Below are 25,600 nucleotides of genomic sequence, written 5' to 3'. Positions count from 1 at the left end.
TTAAAATTAATGGTTAGACAATGCAAGCAATAAGAAAAAGGACTAAGTGGAAAATTGAGAAGGGAAAAATACAATGACCAAAAAGAAAAACACACTCTCAGTAACCTCAACAGCAGCATGGAGATGACAGAGAAAAGACTGACTATGCAGGCAAACGCTAGAGATAGAGTGGGTTTGATTCCAGACTACCACAATAGAGCAAATACTGCAATAAAGTGAGCCACACTTAAGGGTACCATAACATTATGTCTGAAAAACAATGCACACCCTTAATTTTAAAATACATTATTGATTAAAAAAATGCACCACTGGAGACTTCAATAGTCATGGTACTAACATCAAGAATTACTAATCACAGATCCCCATAATAAATAAAGTTTGAATATTCCAACTACCAAAATGTGACATAAAGACACAAAGTGAGCAAATGCCGTTGGAAAAATGACACCACTAGACTTGCAGAACACAGTGTTGCCACAGATCTGTAAAAAATGTGGTATCTGTGAAGTGCAATAAAATAAAGCACAATAAAACGAGGTATGCCTGTACTTGAAGATAAATCAGTAGAAATTATCTACACAGGGAAAAAAAATAAAAGGTTTTAAATGATCAGAGCCCCAGGGACCTGTGGGAAAACAGCAGAAGGGAACATTTGTGCTCTTAAAGAGTCCCAAAAGGAAAAGAGAAAGAGTTTGGTGCGGTAAAAATGTTTGAAGAAACAAAGGCTGAAAACTTCCCATGTTTACTACTGATTCCAGCAGCTCAGTGAAACCCAACAGGATAATCCCAAAGGAACCTGAATCATAATCAAACTGCTGAAAACCAAAAACAAGGAAAATACCTAGAGGACAACCAGAGAAAAATGACATTAATTACAGGGGAAGAGTGAATTGGATAATTGCAAATTTCTCACCAGAAACTACGTGAAACCTCTGAAAGAAGTAGAACACCATTTCTAAAGTATCAAAAGGAAAGAACTGTCAACCCACATTCTATAGCCACCGGAAATATCCTTCAGGAATAAAAATATAATTTTTAAAAGCCTGACAGGAAGGAAAACTATGAAAAATCATAGCAAACTGACCTGCTGTAAAAGAACTTAAAAAAAAGAAAAAGTTCATGAAGTTCTTGAGACAGAAGGAAAATGACAGTGGAAGGAAACTTGGAACGTGAGGCAAAAAAGAAGAGCAGCCAACATGATAAGTATCTATTCTTCTCCTATTGAGTTATTTAAAATACATCTGACCAATGAAGACAAAAATTATAACATTTTCTTACGGGATTTACAGTGGGTATAGCTGAAACCTGGGGAAGGAAACGGCAACCCACTCCAGCATTTTTGCCTGGGAAATCGCATGGACAGAGGAGCCTTGCGGGCTACGGTCCATGGGGTTGCAAAGAGTTGGACACGACAGAGCGACTAAGCACATAGCAGACATACATCAGATGACTACAACATAAAGGGGAGGGTGAAGGGGCATTTACAGCATAAGGTTTCTACATTCCTTAAGAAGTGATAGCATATTGTGAAAAGTTAGGCATGTATATTGAAATGCCTAGAACAGCAAGCAGCCACTAAAAAAAAACCACACACAAAAAACATATAATCAAAAACACAATAAACTAAAATGGATACTAAAAAATGTAAAAGTAATCCAAAAGAAGGCAAGAAAGAGGCAAATGAAACAAAAACAAAGGGAAAATGTACAAAATAAGTAAGAAAATGGGAAAGAAACCAAAAGCATTAATACTGCATTAAATATGAATAGTTTTAGCACACTGACTAAAAGATCATCAGAAAGGATTTTTTTTAATTTAAATTATTTATTTTAATTAGAGGCTAATTACTTTACAATATTGTATTGGTTTTGCCATACATCAGCATGAATCCGCCACGGGTGTATATGTGTTCCCAATCCTGAACCCCCCTCCCACCTGCCTCCCCATACCATCCCTCTGGGTCATCCCAGTGCACCAGCCCCAAGCATCCTGTATCCTGCATCAAACCTGGACTGGCAATTCGTTTCTTATATGATATTATACATGTTTCAATGCCATTCTCCCAAATCATACCCCCCTCCCTCTCCCACAGAGTCCAAGAGACTGTTCTATACATCTGTGTCTCTTTTACTCTCTCGCATACAGGGTTATCGTTACCATCTTTCTAAATTCCATATATATGCATTAGTATACTGTATTGGTGTTTTTCTTTCTGGCTTACTTCATTCTGTATAATAGGCTCCAGTTTCATCCACCTCATTAGAACTGATTCAAATGTATTCTTTTTAATGGCTGAGTAATACTCCATTGTGCATATGTACCACAGCTCTCTTATCCATTCGTCTGCTGATGGACATCTAGGTTGCTTCCATGTCCTGGCTATTATAAACAGTGCTGCAATGAACATTGGGGTACACGTGTCTCTTTCAATTCTGGTTTCCTCGGGGTGTATGCCCAGAAGTGGGTTTGCTGGGTTGTATGGCAGTTCTATTTCCAGTTTTTTAAGGACTCTCCACACTGTTATCCATAGTGGCTGTACTAGTTTGCATTCCCACCAACAGTGTAAGAGGGTTCCTTTTTTTCCACATCCTCTCCAGCATTTATTGCCTGTAGACTTTTGGATCACAGCCATTCTGACTGGCGTGAAGTGGTACCTCATTGTGGTTTGGATTTGCATTTCTCTGATAATGAGTGATGTTGAGCATCTTTTCATGTTTTTGTTAGCCATCTGTATGTCTTCTTTGGAGAAATGTCTATTTAGTTCTTTGGCCCATTTTTTGATTGGGTCGTTTATTGTTCTAGAATTGAGCTGCAGGAGTTGCTTGTATATTTTTGAGATTAGTTGTCTGTCAGTTGCTTCATTTGCTATTATTTTCTCCCATTCTGAAGGCTGTCTTTTCACCTGCTTATAGTTTCCTTTGTTGTGCAGAAGCTTTTAATTTTAATTAGATCCCATTTGTTTATTTTTGCTTTTATTTCCAATATTCTGGGAGGTGGGTCATAGAGGATCCTGCTGTGATTTATGTCGGAGAATGTTTTGCCTATGTTCTCCTCTAAGAGTTTTATGGTTTCTGGTCTTATGTTTAGATCTTTAATCCATTTTGAGTTTATTTTTGTGTATGGTGTTAGAAAGTGTTCTAGTTTCATTCTTTTACAAGTGGTTGACCAGTTTTCCCAGAACCACTTGTTAAAGAGATTGTCTTTTCTCCATTGTATATTCTTGCCTCTTTTGTCAAAGATAAGGTGTCCATAGGTGCGTGGGTTTATCTCTGGGCTTTCTATTTTGTTCCATTGATCTATATCAAGACAGTATCATACTGTCTTGATGACTGTGGCTTTGAAGTCAGGCAGGTTGATTCCTCCAATTCCATTCTTCTTTCTCAAGACTGCTTTGGCTATTCGAGGTTTTTTGTATGTCCATACAAATTGTGAAATTATTTGTTCTAGCTCTGTGAAAAATACCGTTGGTAGCTTGGTAGGGATTGCACTGAATCTATAGATTGCTTTGGGCAGTATACTCATTTTCACTATATTGATTCTTCGGATCCATGAACATGGTATATTTCTCCATCTATTAGTGTCGTCTTTGATTTCTTTCACCAGTTTTCTATATATAGGTCTTTAGTTTCTTTAGGTAGATATATTCCTAAGCATTTTATTCTTTTCGTTGCAATGGTGAATGGGATTGTTTCCTTAATTTCTCTTTCTATTTTCTCATTATTAGTGTATAGGAATGCAAGGAATTTCTGTGTGTTGATTTTATATCCTGCAACTTTACTATATTCATTGATTAGCTCTAGTAATTTTCTGGTGGTGTCTTTAGGGTTTTCTATGTAGAGGATCATGTCATCTGCAAACAGTGAGAGTTTTACTTCTTCAGAAAGGATTTTTAAAAACAAATGCATTAGGGACTTCCCTGGTGGTTCAGTGGTTAGGACTCTGCACTTTCACTGCCAGGACCTGGGTTTGCTCCCTGGCTGGGGAACTAGGATCCCACATGCTTCAAAGTATGACCAAAAAAAAAAAGTCAGTTACAAGATGGAATCTGAAACTGCAGCAATGAACTTCTTGTACTCTTTAGATCTTGTACTAATGGATGATTTTATAATTGGTAATTTAGAAAATACTGGCCCACTAAATTATGAGCTCTTCCAAATGTTGATACATTTCATCACACTATATTGAAAAATCACATTTATTAATGTTACCACCAACTACATGACAAAAATTTTTAGGTACTGGAAAGTTGTCACACGGTAGCAAATACAGGTTTTCCAAAATCCTAATTTTCACCAAAAAGCCCTAATTTTATCACTGGCCACAAATAGTATCAGTTGTTTTTCAATCATACTTCAAAATTTAGTCAGCACAGGTCCTTCCCAAGTGACACATCAGTTCAGTTCAGTCACTCAGTCATGTCCGACTCTTTGCGACCCCATGAATCGCAGCACGCCACGCCTCCCTGTCCATCACCAACTCCCGGAGTTCACTCAGACTCATGTCCATCAAGTGGGTGATGCCATTCAGCCATCTCATCCTCTGTCGTCCCCTTTTCCTCCTGCCCCCAATCCCTCCCTGCATTAGAGTCTTTTCCAATTAGTCAACTCTTCGCATGAGGTGGCCAAAGTACTGGAGTTTCAGCTTTAGTGACACATACATACATATAACTGAAGCCATACACAGACACAACCTTCATAGTCCAAGACCATATTACTGACAGTAGCAAACAAATGTTAGTTCTGTCACAGGAACTACTAATCCTTTCACCAAATAAGCATTTTTTCTTTTTTAAAAAGTCAAGTTTATTGAGGAATAATTTACATAAAGCAAGATTCATCCATCCTTTTTAGGTTTGAGTTCAGTGAATTCTGACAAACTAACAGCTGTATAACCACCACCACAACTTCAATCAAGATACAGAACACTTCCATCACCCTGTATTCCCTTGTACCTCTCTGAAGTCAATCCTCTACCCCAGCCCCTGATAAATGTTCAGTTCTGTGACAGGACAGTAATCCTGTCACCAAATACACAGATATTAATGTTTTTAACATATTCCCAAAGTCATCCTATATCTTATTTCATGCCAATTTAGTAAAACGTTATTACTGTCTTCTGTCAAAGTACCGTGCATGATGGTGCCATTAATCTTCACCATCATAATCATTTTCTTCTACTTCAAATCGCCATGCTTCATAGCTTGGATTGCCTACTAACACTTTCCAGACATGTCAAATCCAACAAAGATATGTTTTAGCAAAAAGTTATCTAAACCTTGCAATAAATACATTGCACTTTGATCAAGAACTGACTTCCATCCCTTATCCAATCAAGTTCTAGACAACTACTTCTGAAGTAAAATACTACACAACTTACCTTCCCCTCCAACACTGTCAATAAACACTTGGCAAGATCTTTTCCCTACTACTACATAGCTCACCTTCCCTACTCCGTTGTTTACCAACCCCCATACCTTTCAATTTAAATGTTTTTCACTCTGTACCTTCTGTGTTCAAAGCACTCTCCTAAGTGCTGTGGAAGCACTTCCCTTGGTGCTGTGTTATCTCCAACTTTGATGCACTTTCCACTATGCTACACAGTAAGGATCAGAAAGCCTGCCACTTACTGATGATATGCTGTATGTTGGGAAATTCATTTACCTTTCCTAAGGTTTAATTTAATTTATAAAGATTAATATCTGCATCAGCCAGCCCATGGGATTGCTGTAAAGATTAAATAAAATAATGAAAGTGCGAAGTTATAAAAATGAGTATCACTAGCTTTTGGTCTTTCATCTAAAAGTAAAAGATACTGGGGTGTGGCGGACCCCACCTATTCCTTTACACATACCACTTTTAGTTTTAAAATATATTATCCCCCTAAAATAGATAAAATAGATAGCTTAGATTTAAATCAATTACCAATTACACCTATCTCTTAACCTCAAGTCAGCCATTCCTGGCTTTCATCACAGAAACATACAAAAAATATTTTCCAGTAATTCAACAACAAACAAATATTTATTGAAAACTTAAAAATATGCCAGGCACTGCTCTCAGAACTAGTGGCCCATCAGTGAGTTGGACAATCGGGTACCTGCTCTCATGGAGTTTACATGTTGAGCATCAGTATCTCAATATATAATAGCTCAGAAGGTCAAGAGTTATTTAAGCAACTTAAATGTTTTCATTTAGGAAAAAATATTAATCTCATAGGAACAGTAAACTTCTAATCTCTTTTGAGAGACCAAATCAACAAGCATATGCAGGAGGCTTGATGTCTAGCTACTGGGCAACTGAGTCAGTTCTCCCAAACCCGGCTATGCTGTCACCCAGACCCTCTTGAGCATACTACATCTTCCAACTCCAATTCTCATATGGTAAGGCCATGGTGAAGACTATCAGAATCCCTATTTGGGCTTTGATGTGGTTGATCCATGAACAGACATTTGGAATTCTTTCGCTAAGTTACCCAAAGACATATCATTAAAGCAAAGCAGCATTCAGGTATCCTTTCACTAAAGGACCAAATGCTATCCCAGCTATGGTCTTAAGCTGGCGGTTTTTGGCAACTAGCTGACAATACTTATTCTAACTCTAACGTCAGATAACAACTTAGTTTTTTAAAAAGAGCATTTCCAAAAATGATAAGGAAGAATAAATTATCATAACTTGGGTTTCTCTTAATGAGGAGCTACTGCTCTTTGGGACTGCCCAGCAGGTCATCATCTCCCTTTATCTTGGAAACTGAAATTTCCATCCCGCCTTCATGCAACTCGAACACTTATCTTGGGATAAGCTGACTCTATCCCAGTTCTGAGACTACAGCACAGTGGAAACCTATACTTATCATCATACCACTCTTCAGACCACTGTGACTGATTAAGATACAGGCACAGGATCCAGTCCACGAGATCAGTTAGAAGAAAAGACTTTTTCTTCCCACTGGACCTGAACAGGCAGTCATGGAGCCTAGTGGCAGGCACCTTACAACCACAAGGAGTTATGTATCTAAGAAAGGAGACAATACTAAACTAGCTGATTTAGAAAACTAGCTCCCAGTCACACTGCCTGGGCCCAGAAAAAAGACATTTCTGAAGCTAGAATCTATCAATCAACTATTCAGAGGCAAGAAACATCCGTTGTTATTTAAGTTATTTGGGGTTGAGTTTTCAATGTGTTACAATAAAGATTCCTAGTAAAAGGAATGGAATCTCCATAGGCCCTTTTAGCCTCCAATCACTACATTAAATGGCTACTTGGCCCCTACCATAAGCAAGGAAGGCACAGGGACTGAGCCTGAATGCCACAATTACAAAAATAAGCCTATTGTTTTTATTTAGATTGTAATTATAATAATTCATTTAATTATATTAAATATTTACATAACTTCTTCATGCTCTTCTACTCAAAAAGATGAGAAAAGCCAAGGGGCAGTGGGTTGAGTCGGGTAATGCCAAAAGACAGCTAACAACCTAGAATGGCAGGATTAACTCCTACAGGCAAAAGGCTCTGGGGCCAGACCAGAGGAGCATAGGACACGAGGGCAAAAGGGACCGAGGGGCAGCCATTTACTCTCACAACTTGTTCATGAGGTTTCAAACCCCTGCTTTACAGATGATCACATTTAAAGTTTACAACCACCCTCTGAAATAAATTATCGTTTAACTCTATTTCACAGACTGAGGAAATGGCTGTTGAAGAGAGTTCAATCAATTCAAGATCAAAAAAGAAAAAGAAAAAGGGAGAAGACGATGTTAGAGTCTGCCTTCCCCCACTGTTCTTTTCCCAGGAACTGCCTCCCCAATCACAGTCCTCATGTGATCCTTATCATAGGGGTGAGCACCTGACCCAAGCTGAATCGATGCATCTTTTGCTCCAGAACGCTAGGTTTGAGACCCCAAGATTTACAGTCAGTAGTTGAAGTTGTTAAATATAAAGCCAGTGCTTTGGGCAAACATATCCCCTACAAGTGACTAACATTAGTTTACTGTCAGAGAGAATGACAACACAAAGCAAGAAGAGAATAAACGCTTGCCTGCATTTGAGGCCCAAGCTTCAAATCTTACTGAAGTTCAACTGAACCTTTACTTTAAATGAGACCAGGTTCCCTGACTCTAGAAAAAATTTTTTTGCCTAGGAAAACTGAAGTTGAGAGCTATCATGTATAACTGACAAGAGTCCTAACTAATTCATTCAGAAGGGGGGGAGGGCAACAAATAACTATTTACAACAAATATTAATTGAATAGTAACACTTAAGACCTTAAGACAGACTCACACAAGATAGTTTTGATCAAGTATTAAACTACCTGAAACAGATTACAAGTATTTATAGAAATTCAAAAGGGAAAATAGCAATGTAACACAGTTGTGACTTATGTTAGACTACAAAGATGAGAAAACTGGCAAAGACCACATTGAGAAGAACTCAAGATGACATTGAAAAGAACTCAAAAGGAGAGAAAGAGAAGGCCTAGGAGGAAAGATCAGGCTCATGCTGGAGACGGAGACAAAATCCACCTGGAACATACAGTCTGTTTTGGAGAATAGTAGGAATTAAGACTAAGTATATACATAAGCTAAGACCATATGACCAAAAGCACTAAAGTTAAGAAAAAGAAAGGCATAGGTATGGACTATACTGGCAAATTTCGAGGACGTCCCACTAAACCCAAGAATATTGGTTGAAAATTTGGATTTAAGTAGGGCAGCAGTAACAGAAAGCAAAGAGCAGATTTGAGAAACATTTGAAATAAAGAATCTCCTACTCTTCTCCCAAGTTTCCAAGTACTAGTGTTTGTAACAGTGGATCCTTCATCAAATTTGTAACATAAAACTATAGCAAAGAAAGGAGTAACTATTATCAACACCTGGATGGACTTAGGGAACTTGCAAATAAATTATTTCACTTAATCCTCATGATTAAACCTATGAAGAAATATTATCATGATTCTCATTTTGCAGATTAAATATATTCAAGTTCAAAGAAGTGAGATAACTTGTCCAAGATCACTCAACTAAGTAAAAATTTGGTCTGTGGAGTGGGGCAGTAGATAATAATGCCAGTGGAACCAAAGTCCTTTTTTCCCAAATTATGAAGACATAATGACGACAATGATGATAATGATAGCCAACATTTACTAAATACTGGGAACTGAGCAAAACTCGTTACATGCACTAGCATTATCACATTTAATATTCCTAACAGCCCTATTAAGAGTCTATGATTAATCTTATGTGAGGATGATGTATGGATTTGAGTTTTAAGGAAGTTAAGACTTCTACTGAAACTCACAAGGCTACTAAGTGGTGGATCTGGCTGGGATTAAAAATCACACAATCTGACTCCAAAGCACATGCTCTCAACCACTAGACAACACTGCCTCCATGACTAAGCATTACTAGAAATAAGCAGAGGAAATACAATTAGGGTGAGACAAGTAAATATTTTTAAGAGTGGATGATAAAAATCAGAGAAACATTTTCTTTGTCCTATTGTTAAAGAACTATTACAATTTTAAAAATTAACAAAAAGGATAGAAGACAAATCTAAAACAATTTCTTAATAAGGTTGGGAATTTAAAGCAACTTGTATCTAACAACAATTTGGAGATGGTTTCAACTAGTGAATTTTGTATTATACTCCTAATGAAAAACAAGGGTCAGAGAGTAAATATCAGCTGTCTGAGGCCACACAAGTTTTTCAATTTACAGTGTCAACTAGAGTACAATTCAGGATTTCAGACCCCACCCCACTATCACCCACCAACCATTCAGCAATGAGTACTCCTAGCATCCAGGATGGAGTGTCAGAATATCATTCCCCACTAACAGCTGACTTCCAAGTCTGGAGCAAAAAAGGTACAAGATGAGCCTGAGCATCTTATTACATCAAGAAACAAGGAAGTTCCTCAAAGATTATTAAGATCATAGACAAACAACATGGGAGTCAACATAAAGAGGCTTCCACTAGTCAAAGACAAGACAAACTGAGCACAGCAAAGATGACAAAAACTGACTAAAACACATCTATATATATATATACACACATTTTTAATGGTTTACACAATAATGCAAAAAAAAAGAGAGAGATAAATAAATAAGCATTGGGTCTATCTTATTTGCTGACCTTTATGAACAGGGGCTTCCCTGGTAGCTCAGATGGTAAAGAATCTGCCTGCAATGGAGGAGACCTGAGTTCCAATTCCTGGGTCAGGAAGATCCCTTGGAGAAGGGAATGACAATCCACTCCAGTATTCTTACCTAAAGCATCCCATGGACAGAGGAGCCTGGTGGGCTACAGTCCATGGGGACGCAAAGAGTTGGACACAACTGAACAACTAACACTTTACTTTTTTATTGCCTGGAGCAATGGGTTCTTTTGTATACCAGCTTTTCAGGTAAAGGGAGCCCACAGTAGGAGACTATAGGGTGGGAGGGGATATATTTCCCTGGTTCTTTCTCTACTTAAAACCACATCCCTAGCCAAAAAGCCCCCTCCATAAGGCTACCCTTCCCTCCTGCTCTCTTCCTTTGTCCCTTCAGGCCTAGAGGTGGTAGTAGGTCTCTCTCCAGTGTTTCTTGTCCCAGGGTACTCCACTATTCCTACTGATTTCCTTAAATACTGTCTGTATGTTTGTAAATAGCCCCTTTCTTTAATTTCCCTTAAATACCCAATTTGTGCCATGTCTAGCACACTAAACCTCTAAAATACTCTGAAAAGTGGCAAATAAAGAGAAAGACTATAAGAATCTTAAAAAACAAAAAAAAGTTGACATGTGTATCTGATTCATACTTTGCTGTACACCTGGAACTAACACATTATAAATCAACTATAGTCCAATAAAAATGTAAAAATAAAGAAAGAAAGAAAAAGGCTGAAGCATTTGTCCTGTACTTTATGAACTCTATATCATGATAAGCAAACAGCCCTACAGACGATGAGTAAAAGTTCTTAAATCCTTACGTTCTCTTAACAGAAGAATTAGTTAATAAATGTGAAAGGAATGATATAATTAGAAAACCATTATTTTGCTCTCCCTAATGAATAACTGCTTCAGCTAAAAATTATAAATGGATGGAACCATTAGCTGAAAGGATACTAAAGGATTTTTACAAAGCAAGTTATTTCAGGCTGTCACCACCTGAACACACTGATAAACCTTAGCATTCTAAAGGGTGGGTCAGCCAGATACTATGTGCCTCTTGATGTGATGCAAAAGAGAATACAATCTATAAAACACTACTGACTAAACAGTGAAATAATTAAATCAAGCTTTTAGATCTAACTTACGGGAAATATGTATGATATAGAAGCAAGTTAAATGACATGACAAGAAAACAAACAAAAAAATCCAGAATGTGAAATATTGCATGGTACCAATGACCTAGTTCTCTCAACAAGACAATGTGGGTGGTAGATACAGGGGATGGGGTGGGGGTGGGGCGCGGGGAATGCTCTACATTAAAAAGAGATTTGTTAATAAAGGACCTAGGAAACAAATGTAACACATAGAATCTGTCCAGATCTAGATTCTAACAAAACAACTGCAAAACAGACATTGTTTTAGACAACCAGAGAAATCGGAATATAAACTGGGAATTAATGGTACCAACGTGCTTTTCATTTTGTTAAGACTCGATAATGGCCACTGTGTTAATATAAGAAAAAAAAATTTAAGAGATGTTTATTCAAGTATGTAAGGGTGAAATGACAATGTCTGGAATTTGCTTTACAATGTTTTGGCAACAAAAAAGGGTATTTGATGAAGCAAGTGTGACAAAATTTTGAAAATTGCAGAATCTGGGTAGTGGGGGTTCACTATGCTATTTTCCCCACTTCTGTGAATGTTTGAAATTTTTCATTTATAAAATTACCAAACAAAACAAAAATTCATGTTCCTTCCCTACAACCATAGTTTCCAAACTAGAGACTGTCTAAGAGTCCATGTCCCATGCAGAATCCTAGGACTCACCCCAAAGAATTCTGATTTTGTTTGTCTGGGCACAGGCCCAGGTTCCATTTTTAACAAGTCCTCAAGGGAATCCAGTACAAAATCTACAGGCTCGTATCTGAAAATTATATATTCAGACTACTTCACCAAAAATCTTTAAGCATACCCCACCCTAAAGAAAAGGCATGATCGTATCTCTTAACCTCCCCTTCAAGGCTTACCCTACTCATATCTGCTCATAACTTGTCCTTTTCCTGGGACTGTAAGTTCTATGAAGGCAGGGCCCTCTGTTTTTATTCACCATGGTGTCCCCAGTGCCTAACAGAATACCTCGCACACAGTACACATCAAATAAACATTTGCTGAATAAATGAATTCATTACTCATTAATCAATGAATAACAGCAAAGAGAAAAAAGAAGAGTTAACTGCAGTTCACTATTTCAAAATTAGTTCCAGGGAACAACCTGAGATAGTTTCAATTTCTTGCCAAAAGTCAGTATAGGAGGTATGGTATAAAGACTATAAATAAGAGTCTGGGAATAACAATAAACTAAAATTAAATAATAAATAAGCATAGAAAAAAGAGGGGGACATGGGTTAGCCTACACTTTAAAATACAAGTACAAGACAAACCTCAAACCTAAGACCCAAACTTTGGACATTAATTTAAACACCCAACCTACTACTAATTGTTTAGAATTGTTTAGAAACTAAAATGAAAATGTGTACTCTTAAATTTCACAATCCCAAATGGGGGGTGGGGTGGGCATAGAGATAAGAGAAGTAAACTAGCACATGTACATATTTTAATGGAAATAAATGAGTAACTCAATTATTGTGTTCTCTGTTTCAAAAAGCACAATTACTGCTTTCTCTGTTCAAACAGCACAATCCCCTAAAATAATGACACAAGTCACAAATGCAAAAAAGAATAACTGCCAAACATAACAAAAATTATTTTAGGGTGATCTTCTGAGGCTATGTAGAACTAGCTGCAAAAATAGCACTTACCAAAGATGGTCCCTATTCTTATATTTCTACCCCCATATCACTTAACTTTAAATTTTTCCTTTTTAATAATAAATTAATAACACAACTTTTTAAGTTTTTAAGGAATTATAATAAACACATAAAATTTTACAGATGCAATGCACACACAGCCCAACTCTTCACTGGGGAAATTGAAACCCAGGTAACAAAAAAAGATTTACTTAGTTATACAGCGAGTTAACAGCAAAACAAGGATAGGTGAATGCTCTCAATTTCCAGTTCAGTGTACTTCTCACTATACCATGCTAACAGGGTATTTCTGAAAAATGTTGTCATTGTGAAATAGTAGTATCTATTCACCTTCTTGTACACACATGTGTGGGGTATTCATCAGCTATGTTCTGGACTTAAACTAAATGGATATCTCTTAGTAGGGATAGTATTGGGAAAGGGGAGCTACCAGACCATCTTCAGCAACAGAACTCTGTATGTAGTCTTCTCTGATACGTAGGCCTTTCTGTCATATGTCATAAAGAACCTCTAGTTTTTACTACATAACAACATCAAAACTTGTAATTGTGAAATAAAACTGTAGAGTTATACAAAATCTAATCAAAATTTGGATATTCACTCTTTTGTTCATTATAAAATATACGTGGTTCCTTCTTCTGGATTAAAAACATTTCTGACTCAAAAAATTAATGAATGGCCCAATTCATGTCTCAGCTGTTACTCTGAGCCACCTCTCTGTACACCCACAGGGTTCTTGTAGTACAAAGCCTGTTTAACAGAATAGCGAAAGTGTAAGATATGCAGAAAGAGAGTAAGAAAACTACATCTCTACAAACCAGTTGCCAATGTTATAAATCATGACTAAATGAGTAAACAGTCTTCAAAAGCCCTCCTCATCTGTACTAAATCTCATCTAAATGTCTCCATTTTCAGTAACAATTGGCTTGGACACTTCAAATAAAGTAGAGCTGGATTACGAATTTATGAGAATGGTTTGAAGTGCCAGATAAATTACTCTGCCCTTAGACAACACAAAAAATATCAACTTCCAGCCTAAGTACAGTAACTAGCATGTAACAGGAATACTGTAAATATGACAAAAAATAATAGTTACCAATTAACAAATGCTAAACTGTGGAAACGGAGAAGGTGATGGCACCCCACTCCAATACTCTTGCCTGGAAAATCTCATGGACAGAGGAGCCTGGTAGGCTGCAGTCCATGGGGTTGCGAAGAGTCAGACACGACTGAGCAACTTCACTTTCACTTTTCACTTAATGTATTGGAGAAGGAAATGGCAACCCATTCTCCAGGCAAGTGTTCTTGCCTGGAGAATCCCAGGGACGGGGGAGCCTGGTGGGCTGCCATCTATGGGGTCGCACAGAGTCGGACATGACTGAAGCGACTTAGCAGAAGCAAACTGTGGAAAATACTGAAAGAGATGGGAATACCAGACCGCCTGACCTGCCTCTTGAGAAACCTATATTCAGGTCAGGAAGCAACAGTTAGAACTTGACATGGAACAACAGACTTGTTCCAAATAGGAAAAGGAATACATCAAGGCTGTATATTGTCACCCTGCTTATTTCACTTATATGCAGAGTACATCATGAGAAACTCTGGGCTGGAAGAAGGACAAGCTGGAATCAAGATTGCCGGGAGAAATATCAATAACCTCAGATATGCAGATGACACCACCCTTATGGCAGAAAGTGAAGAGGAACTAAAAAGCCTCTTGATGAAAGTGAAAGAGGAGTGAAAAAGTTGGCTTAAAGCTCAACATTCAGAAAACGAAGATCATGGCATCTGGTCCCATCATTTCATGGCAAATAGATGGGGAAACAGTGGCAGACTTTATTTTGGGGAGCTCCAAAATCACTGCAGATGCTAATTGCAGCCATGAAATTAAAAGACGCTTACTCCTTGGAAGGAAAGTTATGACCAACCTAGAGAGCATATTCAAAAGCAGAGACATTACTTTGCCAACAAAGGTTCGTCTAGTCAAGGCTATGGTTTTTCCTGTGGTCATTATGGATGTGAGAGTTGGACTGTGAAGAAAGCTGAGCAACAAAGAATTGATGCTTTTGAACTGTGGTGTTGGAGAAGACTCTTGAGAGTCCCTGGGACTGCAAGGAGATCCAACCAGTCCATCCTAAAGGAGATCAGTCCTGGACGTTCTTTGGAAGGACCGATGATAAAGCTGAAACTCCCAATACTTTGGCCACCTCATGCAAAGAGTTGACTCATTGGAAAAGACCTTGATGCTGGGAGGGATTGGGGGCAGAAGGAGAAGGGGACGACAGAGGATGAGATGGCTGGATGGCATCACTGACTCAATGGACATGAGTCTGAGTGAACTCCGGGAGTTGGTGATGGACAGGGAGGCCTGGCATGCTGCAACTCATAGGGTCGCAGTCGGACAAGAGTCAGTTCATGAGTGACTGAACTGAACTGAACAAATGCTAACTAAATGCAACATGTTGTGATGATAGGTTTGTCTATATTATTTAATCCTTCTGAAAATCTAGTACTATTATCCCCCCACTTTCCTGAAGATGAAATAAGCTCTGAGAGGTTAAAATAATTTACCAACAATTATCTGGTAAGTACTATGGCAGAGCCTACATCTGAATCCAGGTTTAGAACCTACAGAAAGATTTGCTGAATGAACGAAGTAATTTTTTTTTAATCTTGCAACATACTATCAAAACATTCTGACTGAAACTAATTGGATATGCAACAGATATTGGTAACACTCATTAATTCATAAATTATGAACAATGGCAAGCATATAGCTTTAAGGCCCAAAGAGTCAATGACCTCAAAGTCTTTTCATTCCACCAACAGTAATACAAACCCAAATGTGATCAATTCAACTGGCAGGACACATAGAGGGATTATACAGCAATAATCTAGAATCTGGAAAGCTAGCCACACTCTTTTGAAATAATCCAACGTGTGACCTAGGATTGTCAAAGTTAAAAGTACACAACAAAAGTCCAATTGAGTGATAGGCATACTAGCAGTGTTAACAGGTAAGTTACATGGGACAAAGCTTATTTTTGGAATATTAGTAATTTGAGTAATAACATGACATTCACGTAGAGATGCCAAATAGGCAGTCAGGTATTTAGGATTCAAAAACAGCAAAAAGACTGAAAAATGAAGACCAGGATATTATGAGTAAGGAGATGGTACCAGTCAAAGATGTAAGAATGGATGAATTCTTCAAGAGAGGAGAAGAGAAAGATAAGTATTATGGCACCCAAGATTGAGGATGAGAGAAAAAGAAGTCAGCAATGAAAAAATAGGAAATCAGTAGTTCAAGAAAGCCCAGAAAGAGAGACTTTAAAGAGGAAAAACTCAAAAACAAAAACTTGAAACACTTGCCTTCTACATTCTGAAAAACTGACTAATGGAAGACGGTAGTGACACATACTAAGCGAACAGCAGTCTTGGAACTTAGTATGTATGCACTGTTCAACTATCATTGGTTCCCTTCCCTTCATGCCACCAACTCATTGCTACACCTCCACTGACTAAACAAAACTAGGGGGGAAAAGGTCAAAAACTTAAAAAAAAAAAATAAAGCTACAGTCGGATAGCTATATTTTCAATAAATGTATCTTGAAGAAAAATATATATACCTAACCTTCCCACTCACCAGGCTTTGTTTTTCCTTTTTAATTTACAAATTACAGACATTTTTCCCCTCTAGAAAAATTAACATTAATTAAACTCCATCCCTTACTGTTTTCAGAGGTATTCAACAACTTGAGAAACTGCTAACAAGCCTTAGATAAAATAATTCTAAAGTTTAAAAACAAGTTGGGAAAAGGAAAACAGCTCTTGGATGATCATAAACTATTACACGGACAGTAAGAGAACCATTAGGACACTGGAAGGAATCTGACTGACAGAAAACCAAATTACTGAGCAATCTGGATGCTATGATAAACAAGGGAATGGGTACCATATTACCTTAGTATCTGCAGACTCTACTAGCATTTGCAACATGAAAAATGTGTTTATCTAGTTCTTAAACTATGTGTTCAAGATAAGGTTGAAGAAATCATTAATCAGCGCTTCTCCCAGTTACATTATCGTATAACCACTAACACTCAACAAAAAAGCTGTTTTCATGGTGGGTGAGATGGTTTAAAAGACCCTTTGCCAGCAACTTCTTCTGAAAGCAAAACTTTCATTTCTGAAGAAGGGATCTAGTCAAGGAAACATAATTTGACAACTTTTTTTTTCCTGAGATTATAAAAAATATATCAGAACTTCAGTGTTCACATGGCACATAATACATAATGTGTATACATAATATAAACATAATACATACTGCTGCTGCTGCTAAGTCGCTTCAGTCGTATCCGACTCTGTGAAACCCCATAGACCGTAGCCCACTAGGCTCCCCTGTCCCTGGGATTCTCCAGGCAAGAATACTGGAGTGGGTTGCCATTTCCTTCTCCAATGCATCAAAGTGAAAAGTGAAAGTGAAGACGCTCAGCCGTGCTGGACTCTTAGCGACCCCATGGACTGCAGCCTACCAGGCTCCTCCGTCCATGGGATTTTCCAGGCAAAAGTACTGGAGTGGGGTGCCATTGCCTTCTCCGATACTACTCAATAGGTACCAGCTAAATAAAGCAACAAAAGCCAAAAAATAAACAAAGTCAATCAATTTAAAAAGGGTATTGTTAGTACAATACATCAGATGTCCAAAGTCCGAACAGGAAAGAGTGAAAACAGACTCGTTGAAAAAGATGAGGCCGCCTGGTAGGTCATTCCAAATGGTTCAATGAATAGAAGAATGAATCCTTGATAAGAAACATAAAATAGAAAATTCATGCTAGACGCTACAAATCTGGAGAAAGGATTTTGCCTCCAAAGAAAAATTCAATCTTTACCAAGTTCAGATTAATACAATAAAATTTTAACAGCTAACAGTAAATAATTATGGAACTAAACAGAAAGAAGAGGGTGGGGGAATAAGTCTGTTGACTATTGTTCTTCAAGGTCGTGGGCTCTAAGATACTTGGGGGTCCTAACTCCGAGAGGCCCTGCCTGCCTGCCCACTTTGCCTCTTTGCTCTTTCACCCTTTCATCATTACATCAGTTTCAACTTGCATCTCTATCAGATGATTTCCAAATGTTATCTTTAACTATGAGCTCAGTTTCACATCTCCAATAGTCTACAGATCGTGTCTTTGTGGTCGTCCCACTACCCCCTCAAACACAACAAACCTAAAACTCATCCGTTGCCAGTTCTTCCCGAGTGATTTCCAAACCTGACTTGTTTCACCCATGTTTTTATCAGTCTTCCTATAATCCAGGCTTACAGTCATCTAATTTTTGGTTGTCCCTTCTCCCCAACTCTGCCAGTCAAATTCCATCAATTCTCCTTCCCCATCCAAACGACCCAACTTGGAGCTTCAATCATTTCTGGGCTATGTTCAATCTCACCCCATTTCTAGTCTCTCTCCACACAACCCATCCTGCACACGGCTACCACATTCACCTTCTTCATTCATCCTGGCACAATCATATTTACAAATACTTAATAGCCACAACATTCTGAAAAACATCTAAACGCCTTAGCCTAGCAATCAAATCCTCCAGCTCTAACCCCAATCTATCCTTCTAGCTTTCTCTTCCCCTAAATGTGTGCCAGCCAGTCATGTTTCCACCCTCAATTCATGTTATCTTCCACTCCCTCTTTGAGTACCTTCTACCCAAATCCTATCCATCCAGCATCCAACATACTCCAACTCTATCAACTCAAAAGTTCTTCCTTTCAATATCCAATTACCTATTCCAGTCATTTGAAACTTACTACATATTTTCTCAATCTGTGTTTTGCTTTATTTTTGTATATGAGATTAGGATTTTCAAGAAAAGAGTTCATGACTTACATTTCCCAGTATCCTCCACATTTCAATAAATTTATGAGGTTCCCACCGAATGAAACTATGACAAGAGGCTAGAAGACCACTAAACAAAACTCAATACTAAACTTCCCCTGTAACACTGCTCCATGGAATAAGGATATCAAAAAACAGGCAAAATCAAAGATATACAAAAACTTGGTAAGTATTAAGAAGAATGAGACTTCTTAAAAATTCTGGAGATCCTTCCTAGAAAGATATGTTCTAATTCCTTCTCTTATTCAATGAAATGTTTTCCATTGTATTAAGCATCAACCCTCCTTTTTGTTTTTCAATATAAAGAGCATCCATAATGTGGGTGAGACATTTCAAATACACAACCCACAACTCTTATTTCAGTCAAAGATGCTCAGAGTCATTTAGAAAGCTTTGGAGAGAAACTGTCTTGTAGAACCATACATTTAAAATATATATATATATATATATACACAGCTATTTTGAGTAACTGAAATGTATATTAATTTCATACATTAACTTACATTTTCCTGATTCAAGATAAGATGTTAAAATGGTTATTATTTCTCTGAATAGCGTCATTTAGTTCACCTAACTTTACTCCCAAATACTGTGTACATCTAACATTAATTCCCTGACAAGGTTGTAAATTACTACCTAGGTACATATTCCTTGCAACTTTAAAGATAAAGTGGTTTTGTTTGGACAAAAACAAAATAATTATATAACTGCTAGTTGTTTGATAAAGGAAAAACTTGCTTACGAATAGACTGTAGCGAACAGTATTAGGGGAAATTGACAAAATTTTAAAACTCCAATTATCTATAGATAACTGTTCATGCTATCAAACACTGAAGAATTTTTTAGTGTTTTGGCCTTTCATATCATAAAAACTTTTTTAGAATGCTACAAAATCTATCATGTAAAGCACAACACCAAAAAAGGCAGTTATGACAAAATATCTGTGCAGTACTTTTGTAATCAACAGTTAATATGGTGATGATCTATCATTAGCTCGGGTTTTTACACTTAACAGTCCAGCAAAAAGTTCCTCTGACTCAAATCACCTATGACACTTTGGCTCAAAAATCACTTCCTCAAAATCGAGAACTGTCACAAGTCTAAAAATTAAACCCTTAAGGAGCTAAGCAGATGGAAATGGAAAGCAGTCTTTTCCAACCTCACTGTCAAACCGATCGGAAAGTTCGTAACTAAGCTCGCGGTTCAACAAGCTACATACATAGTAGTAACTCTGACGTGTTAACTTTTTACATGACGCCTGCAACAGAGTTTTATAAGTATCTCTTGTGTGATGATGAACTGAGTCAGAGCTAAAAGTTCAGGGAATTCAGAGTCAGCCCAATGATACACCGGGCCAGGGCAGGAGATTTTAGAGGGACTCCAAGATTCATCAGGGAAAACACCAGGTTCCGGTGTTTTCTAAGATGATGTACACCTGAAACTTTCTTTCGCAGATAACCAGACTGAGAGCAAGAGGAAGGAAATAAATACAGAGACTCAGACAAGCACAAGAGAACAGGGCTACTCACCAGCAGACAATCTGAATTCACTTCCGATTTGGGATCCCGCAGCAGGTTGTCGATTTTTTCAAACCGAGTCTCAAAACTGTCGCCAGTCGACATGTTGCTGCTGCTGTGACAATACCCTCGTACCAGCACCGGCAGCGGAAAGCGATTTCAACCAACTTCCTCCGGCGGTGGGTTCGCGGCCGCGGAGCGGAGAAGCCGGAACCCCAGGGTCACCAGGTGCGCCCGGTGCCCCCTCCTCCCCCTCACTGAGGGGATCTCCGCGCTCCGGACCCCGGGCCGGGGGCGACGGCGACCCACAGCCGCTCGGACGCCCAAAGTCGCATCCCACCTGGCAGCTCCTCACGACGGCCGACTGCGCCGTCGCTCCGGCGGAGGGCTGCAGCCTAGCGGGCCCCGGCCGCCTTCGCCATGGAGGGTTCCCGGTGCCGAGACGGGCAGGAGGGGGGAGAGAGGGAGAGAAGCAGGGTGGAGACTCCTCCGGGCAGCAGGGGAGGGAGAAGAGGAAAGGCGAATGCGAAGGGCGGGCGCGGAGCTGTGCCAGCTGCCGCCGCCGCCGCTCGGGCCCCGGGCCGGGCCCGCTCCGCTCTGAGGCGCTAGAGGCGGTCTAGCCCCGCATCCCCGGCTCCACTCGGCCCGGCCCGACGCCCCGATCCGCCTCGGCCAGGAGCTGGTCCCCCACGGGACAGCCTCACTCTCCCATTTTGTCCCGGCGCTGCTGGAGCTGCTGCCGCGGTGTCCGGCGGGGCAGGGCGAGGTCGGAGCCCTGTGGAGGCTCGGGGGAGGACGGGCTGGCAAGCGGGCGGCGAGGATAGACGAGAGTCGAGTCCCGGCGGCTGCGGCTGGGGGAAGCTTCTGAGAGGCGCTGCGGCCCCGGCTGGGGAAAGGGCGAGTCGCGCGGCGAATGCTCGAGTGGAGGGGGGTGGGGCGAGGGGGGCCGTGAGGGACTAATATGTCCGCCTTCCTGTTCAAACAAACGGAGACCGCCGGCGCGCACTGCGCATGCGGGGCGCGGACGTTCGGAAGGGGAACCGGGCCGGCGCCGCGCGCGCGCGCGCGCGCACTGAGCGCCTCCGCAGGGCCGGGCTGGGCTTGGAGGGGGCGGAAGGCGGGGCGCACCCGGGGCTTAGCGGGCGGGCAGGCTGGCAGCCGGGACTGGTGGACTGGGTGCGGCGGGTGGCACCGCCCTCGCCCCGGCAGGCTCTGAGCAGCCACGCAGGGCTCGGGAAGCGACGTGTGATCCACACGAGGAGGAGCTCCCGCCGCCTTCGCTCGCGTCCTGGCCGTTGCCCTAGCTCTGCTTCCTCTGGGCTGCAGCGGTAGGGAGAGTTGTGGCAAGAAAGGATGCTTGTTATTGTTATTTTAGAGATACTTTTTTTTCTTTTTTTAAAGGCCTCTCCGCCGACAGGAACCAACATTTTAGCACCAGCGGAGGCTGGTCTTCAGTAGTGCTTCAGCGTCAGCCCTCCGTGAACCCCATGTCTTTTTAACCCGTCTTTGCTTCCATGGGAAAATTACGAAGCAGTGTAGTACATACATAACCCTCCAAACTCAGCGTGTGTGTCAGGGGAGCTTTAAACTATGGACTCCGGAAGATACAGTCAGTAGAAGTCAAGCTTAGTTTAGTTTTAAAAAAAAAAAAAAAAAGGAAAATAATCTCATAGGAAAAAAATCAATATTTTTTAAGTTATTCGTACTAGTTCCCTTACACCATTAAGCCTCCCACTGTAGTTTTCTTCTTGATGTGTAATTCTGCCATTTCGATTTAAAAACATTCAGTGAAACTTAAAATTGTGAGTTTACTAGACTGAAGTAGGACATGAAAATAATGGGCCTTTCCTCCTAATTCAATTGCTTCATTGACTTGTGGGAGAGGGTGAGACGCCTTACCTAACCTACTGATAAGGTACTTTCAGCAGGAAATCCACCTTAATTCATTTCCAATCAATCTTCAGTTTGACTCATAGGTCAAATAAAGGACTGCGAAAAATCGAAAATGTGGATGTTTTATCCTCCACTGGAAAAGGCTGCAGACGAACCAATTGTCTTTCTATATAAAAAGCTCTGTACAGCATCTGAACTGCAGCATACCAACTTCCTGCTGTGTGTCAGAGCTTAGGAAAATGTACTATTGTTTGAAAAATGGCATTCTGTTTGCATTGTGTTAGATGCAAGAAATATTGAACTATAAAATCCACAGTATCAATGAAGATAAAAGTCAGTCCTCACAAAAAGACAAACAATTAAACAAATTTCAGGTATTTCATTAAATGCTTTTGCAGTGACTTTTCTTGGCTCCAGTATTTTAAGCCAGTCATGTGAATTAAATTTATTTTTAAGCATAGAGCTTAAAATAAATCTGGCAGTTGCCCTAAAATAAATTTCCTAAAATCTGCTTGTCCTTTTTTATTACCATTTTTAGGTAGTCTTAGGAATTTTGTTGTTTCTCAGAACGGTGAGCATTATGCTGCTTTCCACTTGAGCACATGAAAAAAATGCTGGTAGCTAAGACAATACTTGAGTGGTCCTGATAAATGTAACTTGGACTGAAAGTCCATCTGGCCAAACTGCTAGAAATATAGGTGGGGCCTATATATTTTATTGATCGACAGGGCTATCTGATTATTGTAACCCCACACTAGTTGTCTTTTACCATAAGATAGATAGACTCTGTATCAATGTTTTTGTTTTTTAATAGAGAAGTCCTCACCTGTAATAGAATAGACTTAGGACTCATTGGAAAAGACTCTGATGCTGGGAGGGATTGTGGGCAGGAGGAGAAGGGGACAACAGAGGATGAGATGGCTGGATGGCATCACTGACTCGATGGACATGAGTCTGAGTGAACTCCGGAAGCTGGTGATGGACAGGGAGGCCTGGCGTGCTGCAGTTCATGGGGTTGCGAAGAGTCGGACACCACTGAGCGACTGAACTGAACTGAACTGATACGACATTAAATTTCCTTTCTAACTTTAAAATTCTATTATCATTAGTTTTTTCAAAGCATTGTGGACATTTGAGATCACGCTTAAAGTATATATTAAAATCCTAAATGCAATTGCAAACTATTGATACCATGTACAAATAGATTATAATACTGATTATGCATACTGAGTGCATCCCATCTATTAGGTAATATGTTTGTATGTGTGTGTTAAGTTGTTTTAGTTATGTCTAACTCTTTGCAACCCTATGGACTGTAGCCCACCAGGCTCCTCTTCCATGGGATTCTCCAGGCAAGATTACTGGAGTGGGTTACCATGCTCTTCTCCAGGATATTTTCCCAACCCAGGGCTCAAACCTGGATTTCCTACATTACAGGCTGATTTACCAACTGAGCCACCAGGGAGGCTCTAGTATTATCTTCCAGTTGTATTGTTTACATCACACAGATAAATGATTCCAAATAAAAAGGGCATTATAAAACTTGCAAAGTGATCAATATGGTGGCTTCCCAGGTGGCACTAGCAGTAAAGAACCCACCTGTCAGTGCAGGGGACAGAAGAGAAACCGGGTTCCATCCCTGGGTTGGGAGGAGCCTCTGGAGAAGGAAATGACAACCCACTCCAGTATTCTTGCATGGAGAATCCCACAGACAGAAGAGCCTGGCAGGCTACAGCCCATGGGGTCGAAAAGAGTCGGACAAGACTGAAGTGACTTAGCACCCACTCAATGTGGTTTCAGTCCCTAGGGAAAAATGTGAAATGAAAAGAGCAAGGTGTGAATAAAAAGGATCTTGACGGCATTTGGTAACAGTGACTTGACTAGAGGTTTCTGAACACTGGGTCCAGGAACCAGTGGCCATCCTTGGTGGCTTGTTCGTAAAGTAAGCAGTTCTACTTTAAGACCATCTTTCAATCTGAAATTCTCTTGGCTACTTTAAAAAAAAAAAAAACTAAATGTACTTTCCCCTAAGAAGAAAGAATAACAGGAAATGGTACCATTTTTTTTATGTTTTCACTTGGAAATTGAAAAATTACAAAGTTGGCAGCTTAAGCAAATATATCAAGTTAGTTATATTTTAATTTTTCTGGTTTTTTGGAATTCAAACATCTGGAAATGTTTAATTTAGATGAGACTCTTGCTAGGACCTAATGAAGAGACTGCGGTGCTAAAAGAATTTGAGTGAGGCATAGTTGGGAGAGATCATGGAAAAAGTAGAAAGATTTGGGTGTAGACTTGTATATAGTGAAAGACAATTAAGTCCAACATTCCTTTGCTTTTGGTTATTTGGTAGGAAATAGATTCCTTTTAATGTTTACAGAATTTCTTTCACAAATAATGGTGTACTAATTAACCTCCAAGAAAGGTCCCCATTGAACCCTGTCTCCCAGTATTCACCCCCTCCTGGAGGCCCCTCCCACACTGAATCTGGGCTGGGGCCTTGTGACCTGCTTTAACCAGCAGAGTGCAGCAAAAATGGCAGTGTGCCAATATCAAGCCTAAACTTTGTGAGTTTGCCTGGCAACTAACGGTTTGGTGCTCTGGGAAGTCCAGCTAAGCTGAGATCACCATGGTGTGAAGAAACCCAAGCTAACTAACCACAAGAAGACCAGATGCAAGATAACTGAGGAATCCATAGAGAACGGAGACTCCAGACTTCTGACCCACATCAAGCCATTCCAGCAGGCCCTAGCCATTTGTAATGCCCCTGATGATGCCACAGGGATCAGAGACAAGCTATCCCTCCACACACTGCCCACACATCAGAATCGTGAACACATAAGAAAATGGTTGCTACTTTGAGCCACTAAGTTTTGGGATAGTTTCTCAGCATGAGATGACCAAACAGTTGGATTTCAGGCAAAAAAAATATTCATAGTTAAATGTGCATATAGACATATATTGAGCGTACCTTTTATACTTTTTTTTATCTTAACCATGACACAGGGAAGTGGTCCACAATAAAGTGTTATAAAGGAATGACAGGGTTTCCCCGGTGGGGAATCCGCCTGCAGTGCAGGAGATGCAGGAAATGTGGGTTCAATCCCTGGCTCAGGAAGATCCCTTGGAGGAGAAAATGGCAAGCCACTCCAGTGTACTTGCTGGGAAAATCCCGTCGACAAAGGAGCCTGGTGGGCTACAGTCCATAGGGGTCACAAAGAGTCAGACACGACTGAGTGAGTGAGCACACACACACACACACACACACACACACACGAAGGAATGACAAATTAACTCATGTTTATTG

General features: G+C 39.9%; 1 protein-coding gene and 1 long non-coding RNA gene across 5 annotated transcripts in view; one reads left to right on the top strand and one right to left on the bottom strand.

The window, feature by feature from the left end:
- Nucleotides 1-21,303, bottom strand: part of ROCK1 (Rho associated coiled-coil containing protein kinase 1) — a 124,723-nt gene extending 103,420 nt beyond the window's left edge. The window contains exon 1 of one of the 4 annotated variants that reach the window (XM_070778856.1): nt 20,413-21,303. In XM_070778856.1, the coding sequence (XP_070634957.1) occupies nt 20,413-20,505 (93 nt within the window). In that variant the 5' untranslated portion in view covers nt 20,506-21,303. The remainder of the gene's footprint in view (nt 1-20,412) is intronic. The other 3 variants (XM_070778854.1, XM_070778853.1, XM_070778855.1) reach the window with 3 other exon arrangements.
- LOC139179436 (uncharacterized) lies at nt 20,492-24,434 on the top strand. Its single transcript, XR_011563817.1, has 2 exons — nt 20,492-20,628; nt 21,802-24,434. It is a non-coding gene; the product is annotated as an uncharacterized lncRNA (long non-coding RNA).
- The last annotated feature ends 1,166 nt before the right edge of the window (nt 24,435-25,600 follow it).

This window comes from Bos indicus, chromosome 24, assembly GCF_029378745.1.
Source record: "Bos indicus isolate NIAB-ARS_2022 breed Sahiwal x Tharparkar chromosome 24, NIAB-ARS_B.indTharparkar_mat_pri_1.0, whole genome shotgun sequence".
Lineage (NCBI taxonomy): Eukaryota > Metazoa > Chordata > Mammalia > Artiodactyla > Bovidae > Bos > Bos indicus.
This window is presented reverse-complemented; position numbering and strand designations above follow the sequence as displayed.